Source organism: Fragaria vesca, linkage group LG7 (genome assembly GCF_000184155.1).
Source record: "Fragaria vesca subsp. vesca linkage group LG7, FraVesHawaii_1.0, whole genome shotgun sequence".
NCBI classification, from domain to species: domain Eukaryota; kingdom Viridiplantae; phylum Streptophyta; class Magnoliopsida; order Rosales; family Rosaceae; genus Fragaria; species Fragaria vesca.
The window spans coordinates 8,722,754-8,746,559 of NC_020497.1; the positions used below are offsets into that span (position 1 = coordinate 8,722,754).

Consider the following 23,806-nt stretch of genomic DNA (forward strand, 5'->3'; position numbering starts at 1 on the left):
TTTTAATAAGAGATGTTTGTTTTGGTCATTTAACTTACCTATAAAATCTTAATAGAAACATAAAATAATAGAGATGTGTATTAAGAGATTAGAGGTGTGTATTTAAAATTTCTCCTAATAGGCAAACAAAGCAGAAAGAAAAAAAATAGAAAAAAGAAATTTACATAAAAGTAGTTGTGGCAAAGTTGAAAATCCATCTGCAAAACTATTGAACCCGGGATTCAAAGCTATATTGCAATGTTCTGTTCCAAAAGCAGCAAAAGTTTAATACTCGTAAGTTAAGGAAAATAAAAATAAAAATAAAAAAGAACTTTAAGAGGGGTGGGGGAAGAGAAACAGTATCCCAAACTCCAAGTGCACCTTTCAGAATTAATAGACGAATAGAAAACTGTTGTTACTTTCTCTTAAGCTGTTATGTAAACCAAAAATCTTAACACATATGGATATTAATTAACCTTTCAATGAGAGAGGATTTCGTCGAGAAGTACCACTCCCTCTGTATTGAACAATCCTTAGTAAAAGCTGACTAGTTATTCTTGCGTTAATCTACAACCAAACATGCCTAAAAAACAAATTCGATTGCAGATTAATAGACTCGAGGGAAATTAAAATATCAAATTCATCAAACAAAAAAAAGAAAAAAAAGGTGATTACTTACCATGGAGAGTCATGTCATGACTGATATGACTTTGCTTGATTCAAGCAAGCTCTCTGTCTCGAGCTTTCTCTTGTGCCAGTTCTTTTGATCAACTGCATCAGTCTATCACCAGAAATAGAAAAAGATCAAAGTATAGAAGAGACTCTCAATATATTGAGCTGGAAGAATGTCATAAAAATTTACATAGAAAATAATACATCATAACTGAGAAGTAATTAATTTGTAACATCAGGCATACCCCAAAGTGAAGTAATTGATCAGATTTCAGATAGACACCAGCTGAAGAGCAGTCTGCGAATCACTTGAATTGTTTAATAAGCTTAAAATTGGCTATCTTACATTGATGAAAATAACATTTTAGTATCAAATAAAACATAGTCCCACCACTTTAGTATTTGAGCAAATCTAAGAACTATCTATTTAATCAAAGCACCAATTATTCACATTTCCAAAATTCACTTTTCCGGTTTATGGTTCATTTCTTTAGTTCCATTTTGAGTTACAATCACATCTATACCTATGGAGTTACCTGATCTTCTCTAAAATCCCAAATGTGTCAGCAAGCTTCAAGGACCGGCATTTCAATTACTCCTCTGCATGACCGATGATAGCAATCTTCATCCTGTAAATACATATCATCAGTTTGTAAATAAGAAGAAAAAAAAATTCACCAACTCTTCAGATGAATCCTAACACCAAAAACATGCAGCAAAAATAGAGTACTTGATTTTAAATCCTCAATTCACTAAAAATTCAAACCAATTCAGATTAATCATGTTTTCTCATATATAAGCCAACAATTTTTAATTCTTTAAACACAGTATTGTATCAGGCAATGGCTAAATAAGAACACTATCAAAGCAATATTATCTTTCTCAAATTGCACAATGATTTCAGCAATTCATAATTTCAGCATACCATCTAAGCAATTGAGCTGATACTTGCATCCACCATCTCGAGTATCCAGCAAGCTCCAGTTACCTCCTCAATCTTGTATTCTGGTGGCATGCAATAGCAAAAAACAAAAACAAAAAAAATCCTTAGGTACTGATCATTACTCTAAAACACAAAGTATACAAATTTAATTTGGCTTGGGTAGCATTTTATGAGTAGAAAACTAACCTAAACTCTCTCTCTCTCTCGCTTAAACAGTACACTCTAAACACTAAGAACATTGGGAAAAAAAAACTACTCTATGCATAAGCATATAAATGTAGTTTGCTTTAGCCTTAGTTGGACCAATTTGATAATTAATAAAGAATAATAATTTTAAATTAAGGAATGTGATGACCTCTTCTTTGATACACTGATAGTGCACACAGATGCAAAATGTCTGATCTTCTACCATGGCACCTTCTATACCATTTATTTCTTCTTCCAGTGCCTTCATGATCTGCACCAAGTTATTTTTGCTAATAGATATATGATGAAACATGTGCGAATTCTTAAAACATGATAAATCATTAAATCCTCACAAAATGCAGCAAAAAATTCATTACCTGATTGTCGTGATCTGACTGATCTCCTATGAACCTGCAAAATTAATAGTGGGAGTCATAGTTAGGTCGGTACGATCAACTGACTTCAATTTATTTCTGGATTTTGGGGGTAAAACTGTGCAACCAAAAGTAAAACTTTAGACAACCGATAGAAACCCATGTTATACCAAGTAAAGAAACCCAATTTCCATTTTATTGAACCGAAACGGAAGAAAAATTACCTTCACAATTTCACGGTGAACAACCCAGACCCTCCTCTGTCGCTGTCGAAATCCAACAAACAATCACGGTCTTACCGGTTACTTGAAAACCTCAAACAAAATAAACCACCAAACTACCATTTTTACAATAACAATAACCCAATCTCTAGTTAGTCAATCAGTTATAGAGTATGTCAATTGTTATGTACATGAGACATTTAGTGTATAAAGCCATAGGTAAAACCCATCAACTAATGCATTATAGCATTAATCAACTTCGTATAATGTGTGGTGAAGAAGAAGAATATGTCACAGGTGTTCTGGTATGATCGATAATACCTTTTATAGCAAATAAAATTGAGATTGAACTTGTTCTTATGGTATGGACTATAAAATTCACTTATGAAAATCAAATTAAGTTATCATGTTGCTTCAAAGCACATGTTGGTATGACAATGTTTCTGATTACATTACTATAAAAGACACCAACAATGCAAAGCAACGAAACAAAACAGTTTAAATTCAAGGAGAAGGATTTATAGCCTCATATATGGAACCCAATCAAACATAATAACATGCCCCCAAACACAATCATAATGGCACCTGATGGAAAAAACATCAAGCCAATCTTTAAACCCTACCAAACACCAATTACATTATCAAGTAGCTTCATTACGAAATACCTCAACAGTTTCAATTACAATCGCTATTCAAATTTGGAGGTACAATCCATGGAAAATTGAAACCACAACAAAACATTCGATCAGACCAAGAGAAAAGAAAAAAACAAAAAAAAAATTAGCAACAAAATCAAAGAAACGAATGCATGAGCAAAAGGAATACCGAGTATTTTCTTCTTTTCGCTCCGAATCTCATCATAGATGTCTAGCTCTTTCACCAACTTTGTATTTCTGCCGGCATAAATTCAACCAAAATCAATTTGCCGCTAAAATAAAAAACGGGAATTAATCACTACCCAATATAGAAACAAAGATAACCCATGCCAAGAATATCAACTATTAATAAATAAAATGGTCGGAATCAAGAAATTTCCACAGAAAAAAAAAGATAGAAGAAGAACAGAATGGAGAAGAAGGAGGAGGTCCGTAGAATGGACAAACCTAATACTTGTCATTCCAGTTTTTGAGTTTCCATTGAAGCAGATCGACGTTAACAAAAATTGTACCATAAGAGAACCAAAGAAATGACAGTACAGTAATTGTGTCTATAAGATTGATATAAAAACATATATGAGATCAAATCAATTATATCATTATGGTAGCGAAGCAAGGGAGCCAGCATTTGATAAACACATATCAATATCATATATCAAATATGACAGAATCATAACTATCAAAAACACTGAAGAACAGGGCAAATAAAGTAAAGTACAACGTTTCGGTTTTTGATGGAAATAAAGCCTACCCTTCTAAACCCATATCAATATCATCTTAAACTCAATGTTGGGATATTAACTTTCTCAATTTCAGTGCAAATCATTAATCCAAAAAGCATCAAACCAATTCTCATAAACCATAACAAATGTTCAAAATATCAGCAGTGACAAATACATCAGCGGTCAAATCGATAACACATGTTGATACCAAGAAAATTTCAGTACATACTTTTAGAGGAAGATTTGTCTATACACGTTCCATCTTGGGATACAAAAGGTGGAACAACTCCATCTATATTTAGATTCAAAACTAAAATTACTGATACTAGAGATAACTAGAAACCAACAAGGAAAACCAAAAAGGGATCAGCTGAACCCATAGTCTAAATAGACACTGTATATGGTTTTTCTTAAACGAAAAAGAAAATCTTCACGAATCAGACTAGGCATGCCCCAAAATAGTCAAAGCCTGTGCCTTTATTTCGTGAAAAAGAAAACCTAGTGACAGTCAGCACTTTCTTAAATCAGACTTGGCATTCCCCAAGTCCCTCTTTCTTCAACATCAGAAGCAAAAAATCTCTACCAGATATTCAGAACTTAGAAAAAATAAAAAAGAGAAAGACAAAGTAAGATGTTAATTATAGATCTTCAATTTCCACCTCCTTCTCCATATCACCAGATTTTTCTTTTTCCTTGCAACTTTTTTGAGATTGGGCCACCAAATCAAGATATCTCCATATTTTGGTTATATTTTGGTCAAATACGAGAAAGACATGACTTCACTACCAAAAGTGTGCTAGATGAGAATGGAGTTACAGTATAATACCATCTTCTGAAGCAAGAGCGTCATTGCCACTACCATATATCTGCTTTGGAACAGCCCAGTCGACAGCTATTGGTCTTTTAAGAAGTTTTTGTCCATTGAACTTTTGTATTGCCTAAAAACAAAAAGAGAACAAAAAGAGTCGATGCATGTACACAAACTCTACACTTGAACTAAGCATGGATCATGAATGTACATTTTCCGCATCTTGTTTGCGTGTATATTTGACGAAAGCAAAACCTTTAGACAACCTGCCAACAGTAAAAAAATAAATGAAGAGAAACAGAAAGTGATATTTCAACAGGAATGAAAATAATGCAGGATGATATTTCAACAGGAATGAAAATAAAGCAGAATTCTGTGGTATATAAACATCCCAAACAAATCCCGCAGATGAAAACATATCTTTAATATCACTGACCTTCGCCTGCATTTGTGTTGGCAAACTAGTTCAGATAACGCTCCTCTGCATGAAGAAAATTGCATTTGACAAAAAGAAAATTAGTAAAAGACCATGAAAGGAAGATTTCTGACAATGAGCTTCCACTTCCGAGTCTTGGAACCCTGCCCGACCAAACTGTTAAGACAGACTCCCCTTTATAGATTGAATAACAATGAACCACCACCACCATATCATGAATACAACACTACCCCACAATAATATGAAATGAATAAATGATACTTCTAAGATGTACACGCCAGTCAGGCACGGTTACTAATCACAGAAAAACAGAATTGTTAAAGGCTGGTCTCCTACTTTTATCCTGCATTTCTAATAAATTTCTTTATTTGGTAGAAAACATTCCTAGTAAGTAATGACAAAATCACATCCTAGAATAACACAGAAATATAAAAAGACCAAAAGAAAGTAATAATTATTATGAGGAAAGACAAAAATATTACAAAACTTATCAGACCATGCTAGAATAATTCAAATACAGTTTATTAATTGGTTGCCAAAGATCAGTCATATATAGTGTGAAAGTGATTAAGATTAGTACTCAAACTGCCTCATCTTTCTATCATCTATCTTAAATCAGCAAGGGAAGAATAGCGTAAACTTAATCCGGTAACAACAAATTCCAAGACCAAAATTCACATAAAGAAAAAACAATTGAATTGCTAGTATTTGTACAAAAGAAATGTGGTTAAAGCAGTAAATGAAAACTAGTATTTGTACAAAAAAGAAATGTAGTTGAAGCAGTTGACAACTTGACATTTCATTTACCTCCCCACCCAGCTGACGTGCCCAAACAATTCCTCCTTTTATCTCCTTCTGGTGTAACATTGCAACAGAAGTATGAGCTGATTTGACACTGGTGTATAGTACAGCCGAGGCATCCATTTTGCATCCATCTTGTACAAGACCTGAAAAGACACCAGATATCATGGTTAGCTCAACACCCCAAATTATATGTATTTTAAAAAACTACTTAAAAAAAGGGAAGAAAATGATTCATAAATCTGTCTAGCAACACTTAATTGGAAAATTCCACTAAGCAGTCAGTTACCCGATTACGACTACAGAAGCAATAGTATCAATTCTTATCTAATAATACTGGGGTCGCAACAACTGTATCAAAGAAGTCAAATATCTTGATTTAGTCATTTTGTTTGTCAAGAATAGAAAATATCTTAATGATCACCAGAATTGTATAAAATTCCTGTGTTAGGTACTTCAAACGCATTTTCAACTCAATATATTAAACAAACCACTCCCATTACTTGGCCTCCTTAGAGCGAGAAAATCCGTACCATGTTGTTGAACCTCTTCTTTGGGAAAGGGATAAGTTATGGAACACACATCGCCAACCTCCCTAGCTTGGCGATGAACTTCTTCCGCCATACCAGCGCCACCAAATATAACGGTTCTAGCAACCCTTCATAACAACAAGAAACTGAAGATATCAGGATACAAGATGAGGATATAGATTAAGAGGGGACAAAAATCATTGTTCAGACCAAAATGAGAGCCCAAACATTTTGCTGAGAACAACGAACTTAATTCACACTTGACAGGAAATTTATCAAGACTTCAATTTATTTCTGGATTTTGGGGGTAAAACTTTAGACAACCGATAGAAACCCATGTAAAGAAACCCAATTTCCATTTTATTGAACCGAAAGGGAGAAAAATTACCTTCACAATTTCGTATCGATGGAACTAGGTGTTCTCGATCTGGAACTCAACAGACCCGCCGTCGCAGTCGCCGGTTCGGATCGAGGAGGACTGGTCTCCGGGGTGATGAAGCCGAACCTCTGGTCATTCCGGCCAACCGGTCACTCATCCTCACAAACCCTAGAAAAAGAACGAAGAAGAAGACCCACACCGAATCCTATCTCTCTCTCTCTCTCTCTCTCTCTGAATAATCCTTTGAAATAAGGGGAAGAAGCTAACGGCTCTATTGAAATTGAAGGACTTCTCGACATCTTCTCCCTTGAGAAAAAGATCACGACCATGACACCACCCCGACCGGAAAAGACGGAAATGCCCTGCTGTAACAAAAAAAAAGATATTTTTGTGAATTTTTTTTTACCTCATAATAAATTATTTTTCAACATTGTTGCCTCTTAATAAAACTTCGGTAGGCACCCACCTTCCTCAACGGCGAGTACACCGGCCTCCTCCACCGACCCTAGCGCACCTCACTGTGCTGAACAAGCGCCGGCAAGCAGCGCCCTTCCCCAGCCACGATTCAGCCCGAATCGAACTCCAGCCGAGCCCTAGCCCCGAGTGCACCCCGGCAACACCAACATCTCGGCACGAACCCAGCCCGTCGCCAACGCACTCCTGCCCTGCCCCGCCTAGCTCCGAAACGACATGGGTTTGGCCGCGATGGTTGAATCGGACAAATCGATGAAGTCGAGGCGACGGCGGCGTCCTTCGTCGAAGAAAGGAGAGAGAGAGAGAGAGAGAGAGAGAGAGAGAGAGAGAGTGAGGGAGAGGAGATAGATAATAAGATTATGGGTAAAAATGTATTTTTGTTAAGAAATATTGGAATGGGCTAAGCAAAATGTTTTTCATTGAATTAGGCTATGAAAACTTTATTTTTATGCATTTGGGCATTTTCCTTTTTTCTAATTTGCTATGCCCATTTTTTTGTGCCACTAGGGTTTTAAATTAGTTTTATTTTTTACTAGTTTATTTCTAACAATTTTCCTATGTAGGTTTCTAGGAGTCTAGCCGTCTTGGTAGGTTTTGATGCCAACAGATTATGATGTTTCTTTTACATCTAAATAATGGACACTTTTTGTCATACTAAACAAGTTATACCACATTAGTATGCATATTAGGATTTGGTTACAAGAAGTCGAGATTTTTGAAAATATTGTGAAATAAGATGTGATCATAATTGTGAAATAGGGCTATGGTTGAAATTTCACGCATGTCAGGTAATGTTCAGACCTCGGTCAAATCAGTAAGTGTAAGCGAGCGTCACTTTTCACACAAAAAACTCTAACCGCCCCCTCTGATACCTAGTTTGGCCGATCATTCAGCATGTAACACCCTCATATTGCCGAGATGTAACCACCCATGTAAAAATTTGGGGACGTTTACCACCCGAGGATAGGGCTCCCCTTAGTGAAGCATAAGCGTAAATAGGGTTGACCCCTTTGATCGGGCCTAAACGTTGCCGAATTAAAATGATTTTTTCTACCTTAGCCTTAATTCACTACACCGATCACATCCTGTTTCACAATATTTTTAAAAATTTTGCTTCATGTGTATAGTTGGTTCACAATGTTGTATACTTGCATATAACTTACCAAATAAGTTATACTATATATTACTTCAGAAACCCTCTCCTAGTGCCGCAGTTAAGAGATGATAGGGTTTTGAAAGGTACGTTTAGAGCTCTCCGTGTCAAAGAAGCATGTTTTGACATGGACAACCCTCCAGCAAAACCTTTGTCTACCCATATTTGAGACCAGGACGGAAAACCTTTCTTAGGCTCGTCTACCATTGCTCCATGTACAGATGTGTAATGTTTTGCTACAAAAAGACACACTTAACTCCAACATGAAAAATTATAAGAAATTAGAAGGGGGTTACACCTCCGAATTCGCTGTGTGTTGTATACCTCTATTAATTTTTTTTTACTTTTATTTAACTTTATCAACTCATTTGAGAAGACATACAAAGACAAATAGATAAATTTTACTATTGTTACCTCCACCACATACAAAGACAAATGGATAATGAAGAAAAGAAGTTCATTATCACTAGGGACATGTTTACATGTGTTGGTCAACGCTTTCTCTTAATGAGCTCTTGTGCAGTTGCATCAAGCTTTGTCCTCGAGAACTCGTCAATCTCGAGTCCTGCATTGAAAAAAGGCAAACTCCAAATGATGAATGCACAAAAATAGCCTCGTAAAGAGGATGAGTTGTAATATAATAAAATCTGCAACCTGATTACTAGTAATCTTTTGTTAAATTGACTTAATTAAGTACTTTGGTTTCTGCTAAAACCTATGCTGAGGTGGCCGTTAAAAGTATTACAAATTTTAACGGCTACGTCAGCAATCTAATTGAGAAAATTGATGAAATGACTATTTAGAAGAAAAATAATGACTTTAAAGACCATTTAAATTAAAATGAAACCATAAGGATTGAACATATGTCGACTTCAAACCATATAGACTATACAGTATTTAACCCTTAAAAAAAGGGCAAATGTCGCTTTGGTACTAATTTTGCCCCCTCCCTTTCAATGATTCTAATAGAAATGACCATTCCAATATAAGGTTTTCCTACTCGTGTCCGAATACACAAAAGTTAACTAATGGGCCCACATTTTTTAATTTGTCAAGACAAAAATGACCTTCTTAACGGTTTATATATAAACAGAATTTCATATATTAATTCAAAATTATGTTTTGAGGAGAGAGAAAGCTACTGTGAGAGAGTGCAAGAGAGAGATCGAGAGCTCGCGATAAAGAGAAAAGCTCATGTAGAAGCCTCATAATCTTTGAGGTAAATGGTAAATTCATCTAATTTGTGAGTTAATTTGTTGGTTTTTTTTTTAAATTTAAATAAAGGGTTGGTGCAGCTACATTCAAGCGTCGATTTATGCAACAACTGAGTACAAGGAAGGACATGCCTAAACCTTAAACTACAATGACATAAGCATGTACCCAAACATGCACCAACTACCAAAGAGTTATCTATTGGCTACTCTATTTGCTTTTACATAGCAAAATTGGTCAACCTAGCTAGGAAAAGTTGGTCAACCTTTGGTCAATTCCTGGTCAAACTAGGAAGGAAAGTTTTGGTTGAACGATTAAGTTGTGGTTCTGCTAATAAACATTTGGTTATGTAGAAAATCAAAGGACTAAGGTCGGGTTTTGTGACTTCAACTACTCGAGGAAAAGAAGGTTCGTGACTTGGAGCTTATGTAAGGGAGGAATGACATTCCAAGTAGGGAGAACTAACTCCTTCCATAGTCAGTGGCCTTGAATGCTTGCACAAAATAGTGGAGACATCGAAACCATATAGCCGGAAGCGGATAGTCACGAGCATCGAAAGAGCTACAAAATTTGAGAGACTAGCTTTTCATGGGGTCGGGTCAGATAAAGGAATAAAAGAAGGAAGACGGTAGAGAGAACAAATATAAAATAATAATAATAATAAAAAATAGATGGCGTGCGAACCGCTAATTTGTTTGAAAGGCAGGTAAAGCCAATTGAGGCACCAACAAACACCCAACAAAACCAGACCTCACGTCTCTCTCTCTCTCTCTCTCTCTCTCTCTCATCTCTTCTACCGCTCTGTCAAACTTGTTGCCGAGAGTAGGTTTCGCTTCGCCGCATGGCCTCCGCTCCGAAGCCACGCTCCGGCGGCCGATCAAATTCTCTCCGGGACTCCCACGACTCCGACAAGATGGAGGCCACTGGGCTCTGGGACGCCCTCGAATGGACCATTGAGGTTCGCTAGGGTTCTCCATCACTTCTCAATTCCTCTGCGCTTTTCCTTGTTTTTTCACCTCTAAATTCCGTGATTCCTTTGCAGCCGGTCTCACGCTCCGTTCCAGGCGCCGTCTCGCATTTGAATTTGGATTGCTTGCTTGAAGCTGAGCAAGTTCAAGTTGAGGTATTCTATTCTTGTAATTTTTGTTGAATTAGGATGTGATTTACAGCAATAATAGGTTTTACTGATTTCTGAAACTTTTCTGTTAGGGGCATGGCGTTGTTCTTATCAATACTGACGAGGCAGGGACCTTGATAGTCACCAATTTTCGTCTTCTTTTTCTGGTGAGTGCAATTTTACCATTCGGCTTCAATGTGCATTATTCTGGTTGTCATGTGCATATGTGGAATTAAATTTATGTTAGTATAGTGGTTTAATCGTGTAACACTCACAGCTAGAGTTTAAGCTCTCTAGAGCGGTAACTTAGATGAAGCCAAGTATTTACTGACTTCAGATGCTTATGATTAGAAGAAGAAGAATTGTCCAAAGAAATTTGAGATCTTTTTCTCTTGTCCTATGTTATTAAACAAGAGATGTCAATACTTCCCTATGGTTTGCTAAATTAAAGAGAAAGACTTTGCTTGAGAAAAACAGGGCTATGGTTAGGTGGAATGCAGATTACGTTAATCATATATATTAAATTTTGAACATAACGACGCTGGTGGTTTTGGTGCATGTGATATCTCAAATATTGCCATTTTGTCACCTTAGCTTCTTTTGGTTTCCAGAGTGAAGGAACTAGGAAGGTTATCCCGCTTGGCACGATACCTTTGGCAACAATTGAGAAGTTCAACAAAATTGTAAGTTTCTGCTGTCTTTATATATCTATGCACACTCAATTATGTTCTGGAGGATATATCATTTGGTGCTCCAGTCTTAAATATATTTGTATCTATAAGTTATGCATGAATCTGACATACTGGAAAGCCAGACATCAAATACTATTTGACCAGGCATCAAATATATATTTGTAGGTTGTAAAGAATCAATCAACCCCTCGTCAATCTGACAAGACTCCATCAAGAAGATTGCTTCAGGTCATTGGTATGATTTCATATGAAATTTTCATGTCGATTTAAATCTCCTAGAGTCTTTTCCTTGTTTAATTGACTGTTTATAATCATTTGGAGAGAGGCCTGGATAACTAAAGAGGGGTTAGGAGTAATTATCAGGTTTAATGGTTTGTTTTTATGTATCTGAGGTTCAAGGGACTGCGGGGTTCTCTGGGTACCAAAAAAGAATTAACAAACAAAAAATAAGAGGCCTGGATAGGAATCCTGGAATTATTCACCATTCATAGAGAGCCAATACTTTACCTGCCACATTGAGACCACGTAGTTTGGCAAATTGGCAATTGATGTGGCAGTTACACATAGGATGGTGCTAAAGAGACCACATGATTTCTAGACCAATTGAATGCCATTAATTGCCATATCAGGTTAGTTTAAAAATGGTACACACTATTTGGCCCCTTAAGCATCTAATGCCTTTAGCGATATATTTTGTGATATGTTGGGTGAAACTGAGATTCTTCAGCAGTGCTTAAGCATGGGTCTGGTTGTAACGTTGTAATTAGGCCGAGTATTATGCATATTGATTGTTGTAGACAGGGTTAATTTACGAACAGTGCTAGCTTACATGTGCATTGCCATCTCACTCACACACACACACACCCACTCTCTCTCTCTCTCTCTCTCTCTCTCTCTCTCTGGGTGTGGATGTTTATGTTTATGTTTGCTATAGAAACATTTTTACACCTACTCAATGAAGCCTTCACCACTTTGTCAGCCTAAAAGTCCTCCGGTTACTCTACTACAATTAAGCAAACAAAATATCTTATTCCCATTCAACTAGGCCTCCGCTTTTGTCAGCCTGAATGTGCACTGTTCTGTCATAATCAGACGCCATAGTCAGCCTGAGAGCGTTATGGCCATACAGTCATACAATATTGTTGTTTCTTGCATGGAAAGTTTAACTGTTAAATGATATCTGAGTTGCCTTCAGATTACATCATGGACTTTTCATTACAGATGTATGCCTCCACATTTTCTTCCTATTGAAGATAACTTGCTGATGTACCAGCTGCTTAAGTTAGAGATTGGGTTTCTATCAGGATTTCTGTGTAATGGTTGGACAAGAAGTTGTAGAAGTCAATTCATTTACATGTATGGCGGAGCTTCTTAAGCTAAGCATAGATTATGAAGTATGAACATAGACGCCAAACTGTGGCTAATATGTTGAAATTACTAGGTGTATATTATGTAAATGCCAGCTGATAGCTCTCTTTGAAGTTCATTGTAACCAAAGATCGGAAATACCTACTAACCCCCTCATTGGTATTGTGCTAATTCATTGTGACCTTCTGTTAGTGAAATTTGGGAAATTTAAGGCTGGGTTGTTGGATAAGACGTAACTGCTTTGTCAATATTTGTGGAAGCAAATCTTCTCTCTTAATTACAGAATTACTAAAACGTTTTGAAATTCTGAGCTGCTTATGCAATCCATTGTTTATTTGTAGTCAAATATATTTATAACAGTGAAATGTCTAGTCAGTTAGAGGGCTAATGGTTTTATCTTACAATGCAGGTAAAGACATGAGGATAATAGTCTTTGGGTTTCGCCCTAAAACAAGGCAGGTAAATTTTTGCTATTAATACCTTTGCATTATGGTCTGGCATATGTTTATTTTATGTTCCATATGCTCATTCCCATGTATAATACTCCTTTCTTTTGTCTAGCACACTTCTTATCAGAAGTGAAACATTATTATTAGAGGGTTTGTACAGAGCACGTATATGGAAAGGAATAGAGAGAATAAAGGTTCCGATATGTGAAGGAGGAATAATAAAACAGAAGTAATATGGTTTCATTATTTTCATTCAAGTTGCATTCCAAAGAGATGCTACACATCCTATTTATTCACTGGGTTTAAAAGTAAAGTCATAAATATATCACACCCACAATGAAATGAAATCACCAGTCAACTTTTTTCATTCAAGTTGCATTCCAAAGAGTTGCTACACATCCTATTTATTCACTGGGTTTAAAAGTAAAGTCATAAATATACTCACACCCACAATGAAATGAAATCACCAGTCGAACTTTTTTCATTCAAGTTGCATTCCAAAGAGTTGCTACACATCCTATTTATTCACTGGGTTTAAAAGTAAAGTCATAAATATATCACACCCACAATGAAATGAAATCACCAGTCAACTTACTAATTAGCTCCTTTCTATATTGAAACTTTGGAGCAAATTCAATTCTCTATTCTTATTTTTCTGTCACTCTGCGGCCTGAAAAATTCAAAATTTTTGACTTCAAGTTTTCTAATGGCAATATGAGCCTCATCATACGAAGTTATTATTTTTTTTCAATATTTTTTCATTGCAGTTATAATTGACTCTTGGTGAGGCAGATGCTGGTTTTATTAGATAACCAATTGGCTTACAAGGGAGGAGTTGAAGGTTGAATAAAATAACAATTTTTGTTCTTACTCACTTATCTCTCTCTAATGCAGCACCAGTAACTTAAGAACTTAAATACTAGGGTTTATTAGGAGGAATTAGGTTACAGAAATATGAAGGATAGAATGAAAACTACTGATATCACACCAGTAGAACCTCAGGCATCACACCAGAGGGTAGGCTGCATCACACAAACCCAAATAGAAAGCAAAGCTCTCAAACTTTTATTAATCCCACTCTGAGAACAAAAGACTACAAAAGACCTCTATATATAGAGAGGTAAAGAAAACCTAAAACAATTAGGATCAAGTAACCCTAATAACCTAGAACTTAAAAGATTCCCAATAACAAAACAAATCCCAAATAAGAAAGAAATCATAATCTTTCCAAAGCTAGGCAAATCTTGCTGATGCCCGCATGCATCAAGCAAGATCCCATGTAGACACATCATCATCTACTGAATGCCAGATCAAAGCCTGAGCCTTGGAACCTTCTTTGCCTCGTCTCTTATAGACCTTTAATGGCTTCTGCCATTTAGGTCCTGCATTACTCTCCTTCAATTAAACTAGCTCAAACAAATTTTGTGTTGTGTCTGCCAAAAGTCTTGGATTCTGTTAGTTGCTTCTTTCACATGAAATGCTTACTAATATGGGTAGCTATATTTCCTTTTCAAATTTTGACAGAGACGTACTGTGTTTGATGCATTAGTAACATGTACGAAGCCAGCAAGCCTATGGGATCTTTATGCTTTTGTTTCTGGCCCTTCCAAATACAGTAACACTAATCCAAAGGTGCGGTTACTAAATGAGTATTTTCGGCTTCTTGGAAAAGGCTCCTGTGCGTCTATGGATATGATTGAAGATGGGTCATTCACTTTGTCAAATAATTTTTGGAGAATAAGTAGTGTAAATTCTAGTTACTCATTGTGCCAGACTTATCCATTTGCCTTGATAGTTCCGAAATCCATTACGTAAGATTTTGAAATCCACTTTTAGATTCATTATTTCATGGATCCTCCCTGAGCTTTTGACTGACTTTGGAAATATGCAAATAATTTTGAATATGCACTGATGCTAGTGATGAAGAAGTGATCCAAGCTTCCAGCTTCCGTGCAAGATGTCGGTTGCCTGTAGTTACATGGTGTCATCCAAGTATGTAATAATCTTTTTCTTTTTTTTTTGCGTCTTTTATGGTTTTCTTCACAGTTGTGTCTTGATATTGATGATTACTTGCAGGAACAGGAGCAGTTCTGGCACGTTCATCCCAACCCTTAGTTGGTATCATGATGAACATGAGGAGGTAATTTGAACTATCAACCGCCTTTTCTTATTGAAATCCCCCAGTCTCATCATGCCATAGAGAATACAGACTTGATTGCACAAACAAGCAGATATAGATATGCACACACTTGTCGCTCATATGTGGTGTATATATGAAGCTTCAAATATAGATTTTATAATATTAATGTTGGTTTGGATGGGTTTTGATGAGATTGTGCTCATCCACGTACCTTCATTGATTTGTGCGCAGTAACACAGATGAAAAGCTTGTTGCTGCCCTTTGCTCTGAACTTACTGGTGGTAAAAGAAGGTAAATGATAACTTTTCATGACTGTAAATTGTTTTTGTATTTTCTTCCTAGTGATTTACTATTGCTAGTGTCACAATGAAGAACTTATCAACATTGAAAGATCACATTAATAAAAATAAATAAATAAAAAGTGTTTTTTCCTCGATAGATGTTTAAAAAGTTGATTCTTAATTTGTACGTACATTCCCTTCCAGTATCTTCTATGCTTGGGATTCAATAAGTTGAGGTGGTAGTAAACCATTTTTGTGATAAACAAATTAGGTCTCATTCCGTAGTTTTTCTAAGCTTATCTTCTATACTTGTGGGTTAAAAGTAGTTTTCATTTTATTTTCCAGGAAGCTATATATAGCTGATGCAAGACCACGGAAAAATGCTTTAGCTAATGGTGCAATGGGTGGTGGTTCTGAGTCATCTTCAAATTACTTCCAGTCTGAGGTCTGTTTGTACATTTTGTTCTGTTTATGAATGATGTGGTGCTTAATATCTTTTTAACCATGTGTCCAATATCTGAAAGTATAAGACACCTTTTATATGTGCCAGATTGTATTCTTTGGGATAGACAACATCCATGCAATGAGAGATAGTTTTGCTCGGCTCAGAGACTATTTAGATACTCATGGTACAGCTTCATCGGATGGAATGTCATCTTTCCTGGTTAGTCCTCTGAATAAAATTCTGGCTTCATGATGTCTGGTCAACTGTATTTGATGTGTGTTATCTGTTTATTAGAACCATACTGATCGATCAGTTTTAGAGTTTGGGGTATATCAAAAACCTGGTTTTGATTGCAGGCATTTTATATGACTAATAGTTGTGTTAGTTACACCTGTTAAAAGTATGAGTACAACAAACATTATTGAAACAATTTCTTGATCGTGTACGCATAACTATGTGTAAAAGCATCTCTTTTGAGAATATCATGTTAAGTATGCAGTATGGGATGAAGACCTGTGGGTGAGAGTCAAGTTTTGGGCATCGTTGTGGGCTTCTACTTCTAAGGAATTTAAAGATTTAGTCTTCCTTCCATTATTCTCAACTGGGAAGCAGCTGTAGTATAAGCCCGAATTTAGATTTAGCATTAAAAGATGAGCTGCTAAGCATTTAGTCCTTGCTGCCCTCTTTAGTTATTTAAAGCAGAATCCATGTCCGCATACTTCGCTTTTTGTTTTAATAAAAAGCTGTTTCTTTTCAAAAAAAAAAAATGCAGTATGGGACAAGGTTATTAGGGAGACCATATATCTGCATCTCCAAAAGCATGAATGGGGAGATCCGATTATGTATGAACACCATATCAAATGAGAAATGATTTGCTTGCTTTGAAGCCTCCAATTCTTATTAGAAAAGCGAACCAAAGTACACTAGAGGACAGTAAGTCCTCAACCCGACCTAAGAGGACTCAAACATTGACGAGAAAAAACGATGTAAAGATAACAATATTACTCAAGTTACTGCAGCTTTTGGGTTTAACAATAAGGTTATGGGAGTAATTTTTGAGCTCTAGAGAGACCAATGCCATAGGATAGACCAAAACTAATTCAATCACAGAGCTTTTCCTCACGCAAACCTTGGATAATCTGTAAAATCCTTGTTTTTCATTCCATCCACATAACCCAGAAGATGCCTTTAGCCTTCTTGCCTCTTGTGAAACATTCAAACTGAATATTGAACAACTCCTTAATGACATATTTACATCAGATTCGTTGAGATATATCTCCACCAGATTTGTGTCGAAAATGGGTTAATGAAGACGTGGTCTTCACTCTTCCCCAGCTTGCGAAGGATTCACCTCTGAGAATTAAGAATGGAATGATCTTGGCCATAGAATACTGTCACAAATATTTATACTTCGCATGTGCCAACAACCAACCAAGCACCTGGAGAATGTGTTAAACATAAAAGTTGAAAGTAGTTTGGAGACCTAAAAGATTTTGCTGTCCCCACTAGTCAAGATGTTGGCTACTGAACATGCTGCATGTGCGATCTCAAAAGTACTGATATTGGTTGATATATTTATATTGAAAGAAATAAGAGTGAGAAAAAGGAAAAGATGGGGAGAATAGATGTTATGGTCTTTGTTCTTAAGTTAGTTAAAACAATTCACCAAAAAAAAAAAGTTACTCAAAACTGTTCTGTTTGAAGTGGGTGAGAATATTTGTTTTTATACTGGCTGGTATTGACAGAGGCATGGTGGATGGACTTGGGGTGGAGGCAACCTTAGTAGTATGTCTGCTTCCGTGTCAACTCTTGGAGACAGTGGTTGGTTAATACATGTTCAAAGTGTTTTGGCTGGTTCGGCTTGGATTGCTGCACACGTTGATCTGGAATCGGCATCGGTGCTTGTACATTGCAGGTAAAGGTGTATTATTGTTGTACTTTTGTGTGTTCTATTATTGTGGTACTTTATCAAACTGGCTGCTTCACTTCTCCCAATTTTGATCTTTTGACCCATAAGTTTGCCATTGTTTTGTTCAGTGATGGATGGGATAGAACTACTCAGCTGGTTTCACTTGCAATTTTGTTGCTTGATCCATACTATCGTACTTTAAATGGGTTCCAGGTATCTGCTAGATGATATTAGACTGTTGGTAGCAAGTTCTTAAGTAAGATTTTGATCTCAAAAAGTATTTTAATTGTTTGATTGATACAGGCACTTGTTGAGAAAGATTGGCTAGCATTTGGCCACCCATTTGCAGATCGAGTTGGCATGCCAGCTATAACAGGAAGTACAAACATACCTTCTGAGTTACCAAGGCAATCTTCTACTGGGAGTTTCCAATCATCACCCAATCGCCAGACAACAGGATCCTTCTCATCTCAAGCTCCTACATCTCATGCACAGACTTCAAACAACTATTCTCCCATATTTCTGCAGGTGTGTATCTTAAAGTTAGTCCAATAAAGCTTGTCTGACTATGTTTTTACTTGTATGTCTGTTTCAAACGTAAGGGGCCTGGTGCAATTAGTAGCTATTACATCTATCTCACAAGACATCACTATAATTAGATGCTAGAGACCTAAAAGCATGGTGTTATTGTTTTATCCGCCTGCTGTTAAATATAAAACCATTCAACTTGATTCACTCACCCTTTAAATACAACAAATTGAATATTACTGGTTTTATTGATTTGTAGACTTGCGTGGTGATGATAGCATGCTATTGTCATGTCATGTATGATAGATCTTAACATGCCCTTTTAAGTAATTCCAAAGACGAGTTATTGATTTAAATTTAATAAGGTGGGTGGGAAGAGTACTATAAAGCCTGTCATCAGTTTCACATGAAGAGGTATCTAGAGTGAGTTTATGCCTGGGAGATTATACAAAGAGCAAACTAGGATTAATTATTCTGTTTTTAATCATGAAATCATGAAACAGAAAAAGTTTCTCAGGGAGTGTGTATGTTCCTAACCTTCTATCTCCAAAATTATCATTAAAAACCCGAGCATATGTAAAAGAAGAAAGACAACATCACAGTCACATACATAATGATGCTGAGATAACTCACTTTGAGGAGAATCCGTGACCCATCAATGCTCTTAAATTTTCATTTATACCAGTCTTCCACCAGTACATTTAGTTAACACAGAAAGAGTTGATGCCTTTGAAGTGTATGTTCAAGGTTTCTGAGGCACATCTCAGCTCTTGTTGTCAGATATCAATAGAGAGTATGCTCCATCACCAACTGCTGCATTTACTTAATATGAGGTGCCAGCGATATTTCATCTTTCTAAGTTGGCCATCCCTAACCACTGGTGCAGATGACAATCTAGGTTTAGTGTATTGAGTATTGGTTGTTCCTCATGCTATGGTTAGTAAAAGTGACAGAGGCATCGGCATTTCTTTTCAATTTTAGTCGCCAAATGATGTGCTGGGGCTTTCTAGTTTTACTGTTTAAGACTTGAGAGCATTCCCCCTGGGAGATTCTCTTGTTTGGTGTCAAGCTCTCATTTACATGATATTCTCAAATGTTTAATCATGATGTGTAGTTAGTATTCATCTGTTTTCTTCAGCTTGTTTGCAACAATTAAACTATGTTTTATTTCATTGCAGTGGGTAGATTGTGTTTCACAATTAATGCGGATGTATCCTTTTGCTTTTGAGTTCTCATCGGTATGATCTTTCTTCCATATGTGCAGTTTTCAAAACTCTTTTTGGTCAAGGATCAAAATCTCATTTTGACTTTCTTATATTTGGTTATGTAGGTTTTCCTGGTGGATCTATTGGATTGTGTCTTATCCTCCCGCTTTGGGAATTTCTTTTGTAATAGGTATGTTCCTTTATGATCATTTAGCTTTATACTATCAGTCAGTTGTAGTTCTCATTTGGTTAGACTGCATTTAACCAGACCTAGTTATCTGAAGGTCAAGATTTTCTTTTTTACTTATCTTAGTCTTAGTTCTGCAATAGCTCTACTTTGAGACCACAATATCATCTAGGCAAATACTGATGGGCAGTATCATTCATTCATGATAGGATACAAATGACAACCTTAAGCTCAAAAAAGTAGTTGAAAAATCTAAGCTAAATTTTGTCTTAGTTTATAGTTTCACATAAAATATACATCCCACTGAATTTTGGGAGAGAAATGGTGAGAAAACTGAAAATACTGCAAAGTGGGAAAATAAACTTTGTTATCAAGTAGTGAGTGGAAGCATTCCTCATTCTCTTTGTTACTCTTTAAGATTCTTGTGGAGTTGCTAGAAAGTTGGAGACTTGGATGATAAATTTCAAATGAACTAGAGTAGAAGTAGGAAACAAGGATCATACAGTAAAAGTGGAAGCTGTTTGTAGAAGTAAATAAGAGGCAAATGGGAAATTTCTTTAGAATTTATGGCTTTATGGGTTACTGGCTATGGATGTTCCCTTTGGAAGATGATGCTGTATTCCATCTGAAGAAATGGGATTTATTATGATGAACATAAAGGTGTTGTAATGATAGAAGCAAACTGAAATGGATGGAAATATAGTTGTCAAGGTCGTGGTCCACTTTTATCATGTGACAAATTTGCTGTTGGTAACAGAGGTGGAGTAAGATTCTTTTAGGGTAGAGGATATTGCATGAGAAACCTGTTCCCAAAGTATTTGCACTGTCAATGCAAAGAGATTTAATGTTCAGGTTCTTTTTTTTTTTCTTTTTTTTTTCAAAAGATAAGGCTTAAAAAAATTAATTACAGCAAGGCGATAAGAAGTCCGTGATAGATAAAACCAGACAACCAGCCTACATAAAAATCCTAATTTTGTGCTGCTTTCTAATAATAAGGTTTTAGGAGAAATTTTGTTATGCAGAGGGAGTTGTTAGAAAATGTGCGGCAATATATATCTGATTGAATGAGATGTAAGGAACTGGTGGAAAATTTTCTCACAAAATCATTTGTAGATTCTGGTGCACAAGCCAGAAGTTCCTCTCTCACCCTTATGGGAAAATCTGCAAAGCAAATGTTCCCATTTAGAAATGCAAAAGTTGAGATACAATATTTAGGGAGTTAGTTAGACGAACGAATAAAATGTGAATCATTAAATTGAATGAAGGCAGCTGTTGTGAACTCGTGATATATTATTTCCACCAATTTAGTTTTTTGATCTGTTCCGCATTACTACCGCATTGCTTCACTGATTTATTGAGAAGTAGCAAAGTGAAATTTGGAGTAGGAAAATTAAAAGTTCAGGAACAATGTGATTTAGCACTGTGCCGTTATGTACTTGTAGACATTCTCACAAGTGATTACAGTTGATGTACTTGTATATTATTCTATCTATTGAAGTTTGAAACCAGATTATTTTCCATAACTAAATAAATAAATTCGCTTTTCACCCTCATTGTCATTTTACAACCATCTTTATTGTCATCAAGTACTTATTCAATTTATTGTGTTACAATTAAGACTGAAATTGGAATAGAGTTTGATGCTTTTGATGAGAAGTGTAGCTGGTAGTAAAGTAATTTCTCCTGGTTGTCTGTTAATTTAGTGAAATGGAGAGGCAACATTGGGGGGTACCCGAAGCTTGTGGATGCATGTGGGCATATTTGGCTGATTTGCGCTCTTCTGATGGAACTTCTCATGTGCACTATAATTATTTCTATGATCCACTGAAACACAATGGTCCACTATTGCCTCCAGCAGCTGCTTTAGCACCAACTCTATGGCCGCAATTCCATTTGCGATGGGCTTGTCCCTCAGAGGCTCAAGCTGGAGAGCTCGAAGCTCAATTTAGAAAGATGGATGTCAAATTCTCGGAATTGCAGAAGGTAATAATTGTACTTACTGTATGATTCTATCACTTTAACTCCTTTCAGAGCTCAATTTAGGAAGCTTGATGTCAACTTCTTAGCATTTATAGTCGTGCCAAGTCTATATCTCCTCTACTACATGGCAATTCCTTTCCACTTTGTTTATTGCTGTATTATGTTTGTGGATGTGACTTGTGTTTGGCACATCTCTGAACTGTATGTTCACCAAGAAATCAATGGCGTGTTACATTATGCGACCTGACTGTTATGTTTAAACTTTACAGGCAAAGGAAGTGGCAGAAAAGAAAGCTAAAGAAATCACCACTCTCATGGAAACTTTAAGTGCAGATGTAAGACATGAAAAGCAAGTCAGCAGCTCCGCTATGAAGTTGGTCAAGAGAGCAAACAAGGAAAGTGAGGCCATGAAACGAGCTATACAGTCACTAGGGTGCAAGGTACATTTTTCAAGCAGCGGAGATTGCACTGTTGACATCGAAAGTAGCGTGATTGAAGCTCCACAGAAATTACTTTGTTCTTCTTCGAAAAGACAGTCAGATGGCAGTCTGCAGAATGATGATAAGTCAGACCTGTCTGTTTCCATTACAGTCATGGCAGATGATGTTGATAGCAGCAATCCAATTGCTCGAGTTTGTGAAACTTTATGCCCATTACGCATGCGAGATGGAGGCTGCAGGTGGCCAGATGCTGGCTGTGCTCAATTGGGTAGCCAATTTGTTGGGCTGAAGGCCAACTTTGAGGCATTTGATCACCTTTCAATCTACGATAGTTATTTCCAGCCTAAATGAAACTACCGTATAGTCTGAGATTCTCTGGAGGTTTATAGTACCAACTCCTTTACACCGACCCAAGATTTCATGTAGAATTGAAAAGTCTCTTGGAACCCATTCCAAGAATTTGTTCATAGCAGGTGATGAGATGAGACATACTGAGTCTGAGGCAACTAAAATGTGGAGACCCAATAATTTGGGACGGGTCTCGGCATTGACTGTACAGTAATGAGTTAATCGAGGACCACTTTAGTATAGTCAGGTCTGATGTAGCGGAAGGAAAACTCAAGCCTGCACACATCTGGTGTGGTCCTTTATAGGCAATTTTTGTGTAGTAACCTTTTTTTCTTGTTCTTTTGTTGCCATTGATAGCACAAGATTGTTATCCAACAAAAGTTTTGCTTTTAGCAAGTATCTTCCTGTATTTTGTTCCTTTACATCAATCAAAATTTCGAACACTTGTTAATGTGGTAATAGTGCAATGTTCATATACCTGCAGAAGTTATAAGAACATTGGATTTGCAAGCAAAGATCTTTCTTAGGGCTCGTGAACTAATAGGAGGAACCATTCTAACTTCTCCAGTTACAAGAACATTGCGCCATCACGTTAGCGAGTGTTGCATCTAGTCTGGACTGTCTTCTCGATTTGGATTACTTTTGACTTGATATTTGTCGAATGAATGTTTTCTTCTTCAAAATTTAGAAAAGTTATGGGACATCAATGACCAAGCATTAGTAGCAGTCTCGGTTCGCATTACTTCGACTTCTTAATGGTCAAAATTCAGAGAGGTTTATGGGACATCAATGTACCAACAAACCAAAAGGACCAAGCATTAGTAGTAGAAGTGTGTAATGGCTTCTCTCCACTCCAAACCACTAGCTAAGTTTTTTTTTTTTTTTTTTTTTTCCGATTGACAACCACTAGCAAGGTTTACCAATTGAGAAAAATCATGTCTACGATTTATGAGCTGCAAGTTCCAAATAATTGAATGTGATTGGCCAATAAAAGTAGCATTTTCTTCTTATCAAGTAGAATTGCAAACAGATTTTCGGAAATTAAGATCTTTCTCCGAGTCCAACCGAGATTGTGTTTTCTCCCACAAGTGATTGTTGCATTATCAATTTTCATGTGGCATATCTGAACCATTGATTCAACTAGGGAAATTAAACAAGAGACCGAACCGAT

At 36.4% G+C, this 23,806-nt stretch overlaps 1 protein-coding gene and 1 pseudogene across 2 annotated transcripts in view; one reads left to right on the top strand and one right to left on the bottom strand.

Annotated features, from left to right (window-relative positions):
- LOC101302882 overlaps positions 1 to 8,541 on the bottom strand; it is a 12,992-nt pseudogene extending 4,451 nt beyond the window's left edge. The window contains exons 1-7 of the transcript XR_185340.1: positions 8,369 to 8,541; positions 6,332 to 6,456; positions 5,805 to 5,944; positions 5,090 to 5,140; positions 4,912 to 5,003; positions 4,773 to 4,827; positions 4,570 to 4,691 (exon numbers count right to left, since the gene is read on the bottom strand). The product of XR_185340.1 is annotated as an uncharacterized LOC101302882 (transcript). The remainder of the gene's footprint in view (positions 1 to 4,569; positions 4,692 to 4,772; positions 4,828 to 4,911; positions 5,004 to 5,089; positions 5,141 to 5,804; positions 5,945 to 6,331; positions 6,457 to 8,368) is intronic.
- Positions 8,542 to 10,387: 1,846 nt separating this feature from the next.
- LOC101303170 (myotubularin-related protein 2-like) lies at positions 10,388 to 23,244 on the top strand. The gene is made up of 19 exons (XM_004308488.1): positions 10,388 to 10,504; positions 10,589 to 10,669; positions 10,756 to 10,830; positions 11,275 to 11,346; positions 11,521 to 11,590; positions 13,133 to 13,182; positions 14,697 to 14,983; positions 15,091 to 15,164; positions 15,249 to 15,312; positions 15,544 to 15,603; positions 15,939 to 16,038; positions 16,144 to 16,257; positions 17,784 to 17,953; positions 18,076 to 18,160; positions 18,251 to 18,475; positions 19,654 to 19,713; positions 19,806 to 19,870; positions 21,571 to 21,850; positions 22,117 to 23,244. Exons 1-19 carry the CDS (start codon positions 10,388 to 10,390, stop codon positions 22,636 to 22,638), a joined length of 2,571 nt encoding a protein of 856 aa, XP_004308536.1. The 3' UTR covers positions 22,639 to 23,244.
- Positions 23,245 to 23,806: the final 562 nt, after the last annotated feature.